A 14,062-nucleotide genomic window follows, 5' to 3' on the forward strand; every position below is an offset into this window, starting at 1 on the left:
ACTTGTCATCATTATTCTAGCCAAATATGGCAACCTTACAAATTTAAATAGTTTAAGTTTGTCTTTCTATTTTAGCTTAAATACCTGTGGAGAGTGGAGATTTGAGCAATCATGAAACGTTTTATTGGTATTGCATTATACTTAAAAGCTGCTTCACTGTCAATTTCCATGAACTTTTAGAGACATACACTATGTTTACATGCAGTCAATATTCGGGTAATGGTCAATATTCCAGTTTCTGAAACATTTGGAATAACCTGTTTACATGCGTGAGCAGGTGTAATCAACTGGGATATCCTGATCAAAAAGCGATGCACGGAGAACGTCATGACGCAATGCGTGTCATTTCAGCTTCTTCTTCCTGTATCCAAAAACAACAACAACAGCAGCAGCACGGCGGATAATGAACAGCCGGGGCTGGTGCTGACCCACCACCAGTGCTTGACACTATTCTGTCTCACTTTCTTCATTAATGGAAGGCGAGAACGTGAAGAAATAGGTAATGGAGCCGGAGCTGTGCCATCCATATCCATGCTACCTGCACTCAAAAGACCAAGATTCCTCGCGAATAGAACATGCGCAGAACACAAATTAATGTTCCGTTCGATGAGGATTTTCCGATATACATGACCAAAAATTTGGGTTAAAAAAGGAGAAACCCAGGGGTCATATTCGGGTTATTGGTGTTTACATGGCCGTGTGCAACCAGGTTATTGCTGATATTCCAGTTATGAAAGGGTTACTTGACTGCATGTAAACGTAGTGATAGTTTTAAAAATGTCACGTTATGTTTGTTCTGTCCATTTGACCGAAATGGACAGAGGTTTTATGTGTTCTCTACGCTGACACATTAGCCACTTCATACTGCTCGGAGCATCTCGTTCTGAGGGATCAAAAAAGGACAGCAATCCTTTCTACTTCACAGCATCTTAACTCGCGTCATGACTAAAATGAAAAGAACAGCGTTCAAAAGACTGCTGACAGAAAGAGAAGTACCTGGGCTGCGATTAAATTAACTAGACAGAGTCAGCTGGGTTGCTGAAAGAAAGATGGCTACCTGTCTTTTAGACGGAGAATGAGAGATAAAGTGATAAAGTGAAAAAAGGAGGAGGAAGGCGGATTCAGTGTCAGTCAGCAGTCACTCAGTAGTCTCCTGTCCGGGCGTGCGGGTGGATTTTCCTTGGGCTGAGCATTAAAGACGCTTTTTATCCTCAGCCAGAAATAGACAACGAGAGCCTGAGAGAGGCAAACAGGCTTTGTTTGGATCTGTGTGTGGGGTAACCTATTTCAGCTTTGCATGAATGATGACACGTATTAATGGCCGGGTCAAGAGGCCACCAGCGAGCACTGAAAGCGTTGCAACCGTTTAGAGTTCAAGACCAGTTTAATTCAACTCCAGCCGCGACACTGCAGCTCACACAGTACATTTCTCAGCCTGAATGAATTTGTGTTTGAGCGAGGGAGTACAAACAACACTGTAACGAATTAACACAACGAGCATATGCGCATTAAATCGGAAACAGCTCAATCACACTCTTGACATTACCACTCCAGCTGGCGGCATCCTCCCTCCCCTAATTGAAGCCCCAGCCTGTCATCTCCTCCTCTGCACCCTTCCCTCACAAAGGTTACGTGAAATTATCGGCAAGAACGTGAGCGAAACAAGGGGAGGGAGGATACGTGTAGGAGAGGAGGTGCCAATAATGACATGTCCCTGTCGTCTCCGTTTGACACAACAATAATGGTTCAGAAAATTCACTCATTAACCAAAGCTGCCACGCCGGCAGTCCACAAACACAGTCGTCAAACATTCTCACAGCTTCTTACTTGTGTGACCGACGCCACACAAAATTCATTTTTGAGGACACCGAGGTCATCTCTGAACAAGAGGACGAGGACGTGACAGCGGGGTGAAGTGGCAAGAAAAAACCAAATCAACTGTTAGAACACCTCCTAACGCTGCGCTGTGCTCGGGGGATCCGTCACTGCACTGAGGGACTTTAAGTGGCAATTGACTCTGATGGAGGAAATGTAACCTTGTTGTTGCATCCCTATTACACACAGTCAATATTTTCATTTCATCTGAGCCCTTTGCCGGAGCATCTCACAAATGGCATTCTGTGCCTTCACAAACAATTTGTACTGCTACAAAATGAAGCATGAAGTCTACTCCTACACGACAAGTCTGCCAGGTGTTGGAACAAACTCAGTTTTTCTCTGTGTGATTTCACAAATTCCAAGCATCTTTTTTGACCTTTGTTCTCCAAGATCATATTATACAGCAATTTATGGGGTGGATTAAACGCGTCTTGTCTTATATCAGTCCTGCAACTTAATCTTTCTGCAACTAATGATTATTTTCAAACTCATTAGGCCTCATCATTTTCTAGATTTATCAAGCAACTAATCATATACATGAGAAATGCCTATCAAGTAAGTCTTTTATTTTGACCAAATGTCCAAAACATAAAAACACTTGATTTATTATTGTAACATATGCTTACATGGTCATCTGCAGCGGCTCAATGTCCAGACTACTTCAGAAATATTTTTAACAGCATAAATGTAAGCGCAGGCTGCACGGTGGCGCAGCAGGTAGTGCGCGTGCCTCACAGCAAGAAGGTTGCCGGTTCGATCCCCGGGTCAGACGGGGCCTTTCTGTGTGAAGTTTGCATGTTCTTCCCGTGCATGCGTGGGTTCTCTCTGGGTACTCCGGCTTCCTCCCACAGACCAAAAACATGCTCATTAGGTTAATTGATGACTAAATTGTCCGTAGGTGTGAGTGTGAGTGTGAATGGTTGTTTGTCTTTGCATGTGGCCCTGCAATCGGCTGGCGACCGGTTCAGGGTGTACCCCGCCTCTCGCCCATTGTAGCTGGGATAGGCTCCAGCCCCCCGCAACCCCGAAAGGGATAGGCGGTATAGATAATGGATGGATGGATGGATGTAAGCGCCGTGATCGTGGCACAGCAAGATTCACTGAAAAATCAGCGGTGCTAGAAGATGGTGTCATTGTGGCTTCATCCAGAATGTGTCTAACGATGATGCAAATGAACTCAGCTTTGCACTCGTTTACTTGGCCACCATCACTGATTACAGCAGTTTGGTTCAAATGAACCGACTGTGGTGGAAGTCAGCCGAGAAGTCCCCGAGTCCACTTGCATTTTGTCAGCCGACTCGGTGAACTTTATCTTTTTGCTGCGTCACTGTACTCAGAGCTAATGCGGGAGCCACAGCATGGCAGGCTGTAAACTTTTCAAAATGAGCTCACCACAAAAGTAACTGAAATGGAAGCAGAGAAGGGTAGAAGAGGAGGAGGAGGAGGAGAGGAGGGCAGCGTGAGGCAGGGCGGTCTGTTGGCTGCTCCGACACTCTGCTCCGGTGATGACTGCCAGCAAAGTCGGCTCAACCACTCTCAAAGCAGACGGTGGTACAACCTCCTCTACTGCCCTCCGCTGTGATTGACTCTTCGGGCTGACAGTGTTGCCAGCAGCCCGGCAGGAGAGACGCTCAGTGGTGTGCCGGGATTTTACAACACAACTATGGGCAAGACGCACACTGAATGGAAACATGTTCATATCACGGATGAGGAAAGGCAATAAAGTGTGATTCTTCAGGTAAAACAGGACCCATGGAGGCTGATGTAAGAGTTCAGTGTGGCGCTGAAATGACAGTAACTGGGCAGTGCAGCAAAATATATGTTTTTCAGATACACAATAAAGTCAACTGTGAAAATGCTGATTCAGGGCTGGCCCTGGAAATGTCAATGTTGGATGGAGTGAGACCTGAGGGAATGAACTAGCTTGTCAGCAATAAACCTCTCTTCCTCTAGCCCCACCTGCCATCTTGTGAGCTAACAAATGTACTGTTTCTAGTACCTGTGCATCCACGAGGAGGTGTCTCATCAGCGTCATGGACTTCTGCAGTGTCTCCTTCTCAGGGGGACGGAAGACAGGCTCCTCCTGCTCCAGGGGCTTAGGCCCAGTCACCATGAAGTTTGCAATCTGGTCATTCAGGCTGTTCAGAGACTGCACGGCTAGAGGGACACACAGAATAAATGTCAGCACAGATAGGCTGTTAGCACGCAGAGCACTCGTCCTATTTGGATTTTGATGTGCTGATTAAAAATATCAATCATTAATCTGGTGAATTTAACATCAACTGTGCTCCTCGTGATTCTCCGGGAAATAGACGGTAGCACAAAAGACAATTAAGAAGTAAAAATTACAGCTTTTTATACGTCCTCGTTATCAGTGTGCAGGCAGGCTTAAGTGGATCATAAAATGCTTTCAATACCAGAGCGCCACGACACACACACACACACACACACACACACACACACACACACACACACACACACACACACACACACACACACACACACACACACACTTCTCCTTCCTTTATGCATGTATTGTCAGCCTCTTACTGAGCAGGAACAGCAGAGATAACACGGTGGAAGAACACAGTTTCCTACTGTCACACTGTCACCGACTTTCTCTGTCAACGCCCTTTCTGGTCCAGAATGTTCCATGTCGGCCTGAGAGCCATCCTGTTTTTGTTTCCCTGTTCTTGCCCTTGTGTGTCCCTGGCAAACATCTCCTCTCAGGCTTCCTCCACAGCTAGGCTTCCACGTTAAAAAGCAGCCAGCCCTATTGTATTTCCTCTTCTCTCTCTCGCTCTCTCTCTCTCTCACACACACACACACACACACACACACACACACAAAGACTTCCTCGACCCTCTTCCATTTGCCATTAATCCCCCTAGTCTTTGAAAGGTCAACACAACTATTTCCGAGGCCATGCACATGGTGGAAATGTTGGAGAAAAAGCAATTTCCATATTATTCTGCCGTTTTAGTCTAAGTATCTTTTGTATCTTTCATGAGCTGTTACACTAACCCCTAATGTCTCATTATCCATCTTCCCAGCATTCAAACTTTGTTAAAACCTCAAACTTAGATCTTTGTCAGCTGCAGAGGGAGAGAGAGGTGCAGTGATCAAGGATCAACCCACTGTCCAAAGGTCATGTGATCTGATACAGACTCTGACCCACTAAATCTCTTGTGTTCTGCTGGACTCATGCACTGACACATTTCTGCCAAATAAAGAAATCCAACCTGCTAAATCCATATAAAGGATGATTTTAGGCCAAGAATCTGGATAGGGCCTTTTCAGGATGAAAATATAAAGCCTCTTTCACACACAAAAGCCCACGCGAAAAAAAAAAGAGAGAGAGAGAGAGAGAGAGAGAGAGAGAGAGAGAGAGAGAGAGAGAGAGAGAGAGAGAGAGAGCATAGATTAATGTGTTACATAACCAAAAAAATTCTTTCACCGTGGATGACATTTCCAAGCAAACAAGCTTTGAGTAGGAAATTTGACAAGTCGGCACTGAAGGCGGCAGAGATAAGAAGGGGAAGAGGGAGCTGAAGAGGAAGACAATGTCCCCTCGAGGTGAGAGTTGAGCAGACGTCAGATGTCTGAAAACGTGAGTGGGCTGCTTGTCGCCTGAGTTCAGAGACACTGCGGCCAGTTCACCTCCTAAACACTGTCTTAACTCATAAGTAGACAGACGACAGCAAGCTGGAGTGAGCAAGAGTTTGTTCTTACACATTTTTCAGTTGAAATCTAATTATGATTGACTCACAGGCAAGAGGCCATATCTTCTCTTCCTGCTAATTTCAGAATATTTTGACTACAGTGGAAACCACACAGATGCACACCAGCAATTATGCATAAAGCCTCCTCTGTCCTTCAGTCGAGCTCTGGCAGATGTGATTTCAGCTGCTTACTCCTAGTGCCCTCTAGTGGCCATATCATGAACATGCAGGCAATTGTGACTCCAAAACTGTGTATTATTGATCATTTTCTGGCTCATATGCTGAGAACACAAACACTGGAAGGGTTTTGTGAGCCAGCGCAGCTTTGAGATGAATGGGAAGGCAATTTGATGCCAAACACAAGGGTTGCAGGAAAGCAATGTCAGCATGTAATTTTGGCTCTCTTATGTTATGTGGGGCGAGCGAATAACATCGGGGGCGAGCTATTGTGTGCTTTGACCAATTTCTTTTTTCACTAATTTAGGAACACCTGCAAAATCTAATGCACTCCAAATACAGCTCAGCCATAAATTCTAACTTTACAAAGATAATGTTTCAACAAAAACTACTTAGTGTAACCATCATGAAGACTAATTGCTAATGCATTGACTGAAATGTATTTCTTGGTATCACCGTAGCTTCAGTAACGTATCTTTAAAACCTTTTCACCGTTTTCTGACATGTTACAGACTAAAGATATATCACATCAAGAAAATAATCAGGAGATTAATTGCTGAAGAAAATGGTTGTGAATGGATACCTCTCTAACAGAGTCAATCAATAATGAACATTACTTTTGTAAAGGTGGAAATCATCGCTGATCCATTACATCTTACACATGACCTAATAAAGTGGCCACTAAGTGTTAAGTGCATAAATTGAAATCATGTTATCACAAACTAAACTATTGATCTACTGCATGTGGAATCAAAAGACTTCATACAGTATAAATAATGAAGGTATTTTGAAACTAACAAAGTGCCACTGTACTGTAACCATCATCGATAAAGTTTAAATCCATAACCACTGACCATGACAGCTACACCATGCACTGAAATCAATATGAAGAGATCATGCTGCAGGGCCAAACACACACACACACACACACACACACACACACACACACACACACACACAGTAACCTTTACCTTGTATATTCAACATCAAATATCGACCGTCCAGTCGCCAATACTGCGATCAATAAGCCTTTGGAAGCAACGAGGTTCGACCAAACGGAGTGGAAGCATCGCACGTCATTTCACAAACCAACTATCAACCAGTTTAATGAAGCGCATGTTAAGAAAATCAATACTTTTTTAATAAGGTGTTTCCCTCATGCGTATCAACAAAAATCAATTCAGGACGATAATCACACACACATAGAAACACTCCTCTCTCTTCCTACAAGCTGCACTTTCATCAGCAATAGACCAGCTACAATTATTGATTATAGATTTCATCATATACATTATATACTTCCATCCATTTTCTATGCCGCTTATCCCTTTCGGGGTTGTGGGGGGGCCGGAGCCTATCTCGGCTGTCAACGGGGGGGGGGGGGGGGGGGGTGCACCCTGGACCGGGTGCCAGCCGATTGCAGGGGCAATTAACCTAATGCCCCTGAGCCCTAATGACCTAATGAGCATGTTTTTGGTCTGTGGGAGGAAGCCGGAGTACCCGGAGAGAACCCACGCATGCACGGGAAGAACATGCAAACTTCACAGAAAGGCCCGATCCGGGAATCGAACCTGCAACCTTCTTGCTGTGAGGCACGCGCACTACCTGCTGCGCCACCGTGCAGCCCCCATTATATACTCCATCAGTACTAACAGATGCTGGTGCTTTGGTCAAGAACAAATTACTTTACAGGCTATACATAGCCATGCAAAACATTTAGGATGTAAACTTGGTTACTTTAAATCACATATTCTGTGTTTCCAAAGTCACCTAATATATCACTGTGACAGACAGGATAATGCAGTGACACTGTTGCCAAGGATAACGATGCAAAATACACCAAACTAAAGGGATTGTCATTCGGCGTCTTCATCTGCAAACTGAAATAGATTTTACCTGCAGCTTGCCTTCAGCAAATCTGAAAGCTGATGAAAGCCAGGCAAAGGCAAGGAGGCGGGAAGGGAAAAGAAAGGAAAAAAATGCTGTTGTGAGGTTACAATGGATGCAGAGAAAATAAAACTGTCATTCCAGCTCAGCCCTTGTGCTTTTCCTGCCTCCTCTCCTCTTTTTTCTGTCTGCGTCTCACCAGCATGGGCAAATCTCAAAGTGCCTTGCATGTCCTCCTGTAGAGCGGGAACAACCCAACGAACGAGGAACAGAGGCCGCAGCAGCACCTCGACAGGCCTTTATCTGTTCAGGAAGGAGAACTCTGGGTGCCGGGGGAAATAAGATCACAGCAGATGAAAAATATTTAAAAATGAGAATGTATGCAGCAAACCTAATAGGATAAGGTGCAGCAGACAGGCTAAAGTCGAGATAAAAGGGGCTTATTTCATGGGAATTGTTCGCAGCACAGGTGAAATCTTGGAGAAATGTTGAGAAACATGAAGCGTGATGAACCAAAATCCATTTCTGGGCTTTCTGATGTCAGACTTACATTTGCTGTTCCACACTGAGCTGCACATGGTCATCCAAAATCTTCATTTTGGTGGGAATGTTACTTAACATCGTACATAACATCTGAAATACTATACAGGAGCAGTTACACAACCTCCATTTTAACCTGGAGATACACTGAGGTGGAGACGCCATTCGCAATATGAGAGACTTCTAAAAAATGGTCAAGAGCTAATTCAGCATCAGTGGCTTATATCATGAATGTCACTTGCCAGATGATAATTCAAGAAGGTCTGCTCATCAAAATGTTTGAAATTCCATCTAATCATCATACACACACCTCGCTTGTTCATCTTGGTACTTCTAATGCAAGCTATTGGACACTGAGCTCAATGCAGTCCTTTTTTCTCTTCCATTTTTTTTTTTTTTAAATTAAGTCAATCAGAGGTGACATTCAAGGGTATTTTAAGTTTGGACTGGCGGGGTCTGTAATTATCTGTGAAAGTTTAACATTGAAACAAACTTATTTTAAATAATCAGAGGTGGAACTCTGAACCAATTCCTGTGAAAATCACCCAGCGTAATCAGCTCTGAACTTTTGTAAAGACCAGCCATCTCATCAACAGCTGAGGAGGAAGCAGTAGGACGTCTGTACACTCCACCACAATAAAAGAATCCTTTACACACTCTCAGAGCTAAAAACTCAAAACATTTTTCAGAGAATAGTACAAGCAAATAAAACTCAAGTATAAATTGGCATACCTCCTCTTCCTGAGTTTGTATCCATTCTGAAAAGGATGTTATCATCCACGGCTACCTGCCTACACTCATAGCGCATCTGGAAGTCAGACTTTAGTGAGCGGTGCTGTGTGCAGGTGTCCTGCAGGATAAATCATTCTTATTCTAATGAATTTATCATTTTGTGACATAGTCATTGAGTGAAAGATGTTCATATTCCAAAATCTAAAGGTTTGCAAAAAGTATTGTTTTAATAATGTTAGTGAAACTCTGCTTTTGTATTACCAGCATTAAAATCTTCACACAGTACCCCAGCCGACTTATCATATCTCTCCAAGGCGCTATTGATGTACAATACATATAAATTCACTTGTGATTGATTATTAATTAGCTTGATTTAAACAAGCTTTTTCTCTTTCTCTGCAAAATGCTTCGAGACATTCTCATGAAGAACGGCCGTATAAATTGAAGTTCATTCCCTCGGCAGTCATCAGCGGGCAACAATCTCACACAGCGACAGCCAGTGTGAAATGAAAAGTGTAACTTCTATTCATCAGAGAGAGCGCTGTTTTCGAACATAGAGACATCGAATACGAAGACGGTGTTGTTTTGTTAAAAATCATATTTTCCAGATAGGTTTGGATCAAAGTACCCAGCAGCCACATAATGGGAGACAGCTCCAGCCAGGGAACGGTCCTTTTTATGTTCATCTTGGTGAGGCTAATTCCTTTGGTGCTTAACTGGAAGCCCAGCATGTGGTTTAGTGTGCGCACAATTAAGCACGGTTTAAAATGATGCGCTTTTTAAACATCTGGCAAATGGGACAGATGGGCTATAAGAGCCGTAAAGATAAAACTAATGAACTCCACTATGCGTGAGACCATAAACGGCGTTATTAACATTATAACAATGGAGTTATTTTAGACAATGGTAAACTCCTGTTCAGCTCTGAGAAGCAGAAACTCTCATGAATACGCAGACGTTTAGCTGATTTAAACACCAAAAAAAAACCATATTTTCAGACAGAAAAAAATGCTATTCTAGCACCACTTTTGACAGGACAAATAAACAGACAAGACATTTCATTTAAGCAAAGACTGAACTACAATCCAGAGCGTGACTCTGAAGGTGTGCTGAAGAAATCAGGACAGGAAACACCCTCTAACATGAGGAGTCACATGAGAGCAAGAGGTGAGCTACTCTGAACATTAGAAAATTTTAACGGCACAGCACCCAAAAGCATTTCAGAGTAAACACCTGACAGTACTGCTATACAACACTGCCCCCTACTGATAACAAGAAAACATCACAGCTGGTTATTGCTAAAGTAGATGTCTGTAAACCAAAGCAGTTTCATGCTGGGGCTTCATGTCATAAAAGATGAAAGGAGCACTCTTCTTCTAAATATGAAGATTAAGTCTCATAGTATAAAAACATATGACCGGTTATGTCTCATTGGGGAACATCCATCACTTTGCAAGGATGCATGTTGAGCATATAATGTCTGAATAAGTGATGTTATTGCGGCTGAAAACCTGTGTGTTCAGATGATGTTTGCAGGGTTTTCAGAAGTTCTCTGTGGGTTTCAAGTGTGGAGGCTGGTGGGAGATATGAAGCCGGGCCATTAAAAGAAAACTAGGCACAATAAGCATCAGCATACAATATGCATGAGCACAGACTGAAAAATCTGCTGTGTGGTGCGTGGATCGAAATGGAGGAAAAAGTAGAAAATATTTCAACAACAAAACAATCACAAACAAAGGATTTTTGTGCAGGTTTTCCTTATCCAGAATGAGAGTCTAACAAAGCTGCTGCAATAAACATGACTGGGCCACCTGGCAGAAAAGTTACTGTCACCTGGAAAACGATGCACTATATTCTGACCCATCAAGGACCAACAGACACACACACTCACACTCTGCATCAGCACTGAAATCAAGCTGATTAGTCAATTACTTTTTTAGATTAGTAACTGATAAATTGCTTAAGTCTTTAAGAAATGTGAATTTTTCACAATCCTGACATGTTTTTGCGCTAATTGATTAAGCTGAATAATGAAAATGATCATCATTTGCAGCCCTTCTCTTCCACACACAGATCAGAATGTAGCGTTCAAGAGCGAATCACAGGTCGTGGGCACACCATAAACAGGTTGCACATAGGCTCACGCAGCGGGCCAACGCGTGTTTACAAACATGAACACAAACGCACATAATGCCAACCGCCTTCCCACCTGGAAGATTTACATGCTGACGATAAAGAGACGGAGATGGCACAGGAACACACATCACTGGCTCGGTGGAGCCGGACCCCGGGGGTTCTGTAGCCGTGAAGCAGAACTCTCATCTCTGCAGAGCTCATTAAACTCCACTAATCGTATCTGTTACCGCTGTAATGGGCGGAATAAAGGGAGAGAAGCAGAAATGAGATGTGGTTTCCTGGAGGTGGTTAGCTGTGCACTTAGAAAATGGTTTGTGTGTGTGTGTGTGTGTGTGCATGTGGGTGTATTTGTGTGTGTATGTGTTTTCCCGTGATAGAAAAATCCAGCGCTGGCTCACCCTATCTGCCTGTTTTTCCCTCCAGCAGAGAACGCATCCCCCTCGATTTCTCCCTTCTGTTTCTGCTGAGCTTTACATGACTGAAGCTCTCTTCTTCTCTCTGCCCTCATTCTTGTGTTTTTCTGCTGCACTTGTAACAACATCCTCAATTGTTGAATGGATTACAGACCGCGGCTTGAGCTTCTACTTGCACTTCAGCGTGAGAGACAATAATATAAAGCAGTATCTGATGTCTGGGCACAAAGGGGACAGCAGCTGTAACATGAGTGGAGTAACGCTGTTTGTGCATTAACTTCATCTTCTAATAATGTGGCCTCATAAACACTGCTGGCTCATAAACAGACTCATGGCTCTTAAGATGAAAGGAAAGGCCAAGTTTCTGGTTGGTCACAGCCAACACAAAGCTCTGCACAAACAGGAAGGATTCAATACAAAGACCTCAGTGCCAAAGTCTAGATTAAACTGTTATGTCAACTCTAAACTGTCTGGCTTTTATGCCTTGAGAACACTTTGTGGAGTCTCTTCATAGATGCTGGGTGGTCTGACAGCGTGCTGTTCGCAGCACATCTCTGAACTAGAAGAACTTCCTTTGTAAATACTGTCAAAGTTTGGATCTAGGCCATGTATCTAGAGGCTGATGAATCTCTGCCTGTGTTTGCTGTAAAAACAGATTTCCATTTGTTTATTGAATCTGCCCCGACTACGATGATTAAAATGTGGATCCCAGGATAAACACCTCCGACTGAAGTCCAGAGTTGAACTTCCGGGCGCTCCGCAAACATGTCACATCCGCGAGGCAGGATTTTTGAATGTGGTACTCTTATTTTCTCTGCAACGCCGGGTGAATTTTAAAGACAAAAATGCTCTCACTGTGAAATGATTTCAAATGCTCTCTAACAGGATTATGCACTTTCTCTGAACTCACGGAAGAACAGTTAACGGCTAATGCCGAGCGCATTATCAAAAACATTACGGAAAATGAGAGCGGAGGAAATTTGAGTCTGACTACAGAAACTGGCCTTAACATTCGTGTGTTTTTAGACATAACCCACTCCCACACAGACACAAACATCACAGAACCTCTACTCTCTTTAATATTTACAGAAGTGTTTCTAGTGGCGAAGGTGTCGGTCAGTGAAAATGATGCGGTGTATAGGAAGCATGACAGTCCGTAATGTGAGTAGACATATCTGCTGTACCGCAGCTTCTCAAACTGCACTTGAGAAGTCTGTATACTGGCACCGGGAGAGAAGGTGGGGGGGCATGAATCACACTTGACAAGACCATTTCCCTTCACTGTCATCCCTGCTGATTTGGCTGTGGGGGCTGGAAGCTGCTGCCAAAACATAAACAAGAGGGATTACATGTATAATGACAGTTCTCTGTCAGGCTTTAGTGTTTAAGTTAAGTTTCATCAGGGAACTTTCAGTTAATGAAGCAGTTTCTGTGGACCTGTGTCTAATTCAATAAGACTTAAATGGTTTCTGAACACTAACAAATCAAGGAGACGCTCATTAAATGACTGTGTTATATCGCTTTTTGTTGCATAGTTACATGCAGACGTGATCAAGAAGCACGTAGATGAACTAGTGATGAAACATATTTCAACATTAAACCAAATGACAAAAAAGCCCACGTGCTTTCTTTCCTCTAGTGGTAACTAGTCATGCAGGGAGTTTTGGTTTTATTTGCCAGGTTTCCAGATATCTGTCTTTAATTTCTGCCCTCACCCCAGCACAATGGAGGTGTTAATGTTGGAACACCCCTTTAAAGGAAAAGGTAGATCTTTTGGGAAATATACTTTAAATGTCTAGTTTGGTCTTGCTGTAAGAGAACCTGCAGTGGAGTCAACACAGACTACTTTGATTTAGACGTGACTGATCTTTGGGGTCAGCTCGGTCTAACGGCTCTGTGTGGTTTTCCAGCCCGCTGTGCTGTTCCATCCTAACACCCCAGCTAGAGTGAGATTACTCCCTTAGGCAGCGGGGGCCTCTGATAATTACAGTGGAAGGTGAGATTTTAAGCCACAGCACATCCAGAGAATGAAACACTCCTCTGTCCTTGGCTAGATGATACACTGCATCATTTTTATTTGCCTGATAACCTGCGACTGATCAGAACGATTCAATCAGCCCTGATCGCATCTTCAGGTTTTAATTAATGTTGAGCATTTAATGAGAGCATCATTTCTCCAACCATGATGCTGTTCTCGTTAATCATCGAGAGAACAGCAACAAGCAAGGATATCTGAGAAAATAGGAAGTGTGTATAATGCCTATGTGGCCATTACTTTGATGTATTAGATGATAACCTTTCACTGGGCCCTCTGTGCATTGTGTGAGGCATTATGGTTTCTGTTTACTGGTTGCCAATGTGCAATAAAAGCAATCAGGGGGGTTTCTTCTCTTACGTCTATTAGGTTACTGATGCTGACATCTACAGTATGGACCTCCAGCTCCTTTCTCTCCCAGTGTTTTTATCAACCTAAAGTAAGATTGGGGAGTATAGTAATATTGTATGTTGTGCTTATCGAATGCGCAGCAGGAGGCAAAATCATTTCAACCACTGGCATTTATCAGGGTTTCATTATTC

General features: G+C 43.3%; 1 protein-coding gene across 6 annotated transcripts in view; it reads right to left on the minus strand.

The window, feature by feature from the left end:
• Positions 1–14,062, minus strand: part of LOC139335693 (kazrin-like) — a 155,555-nt gene that overhangs the window by 130,603 nt on the left and 10,890 nt on the right. For all 6 annotated transcript variants that reach the window (XR_011602436.1, XR_011602437.1, XM_070969435.1 and 3 more), the window contains exon 2: positions 3,878–4,035. Coding sequence is in view for 4 of the 6 variants with exons in the window: in XM_070969435.1 (XP_070825536.1) it covers positions 3,878–4,035 (158 nt within the window). In the remaining 2 variants the exon portion in view is untranslated. The remainder of the gene's footprint in view (positions 1–3,877; positions 4,036–14,062) is intronic.

Source organism: Chaetodon trifascialis, chromosome 8, assembly GCF_039877785.1.
Source record: "Chaetodon trifascialis isolate fChaTrf1 chromosome 8, fChaTrf1.hap1, whole genome shotgun sequence".
Taxonomy (NCBI): Eukaryota; Metazoa; Chordata; class Actinopteri; order Chaetodontiformes; family Chaetodontidae; genus Chaetodon; species Chaetodon trifascialis.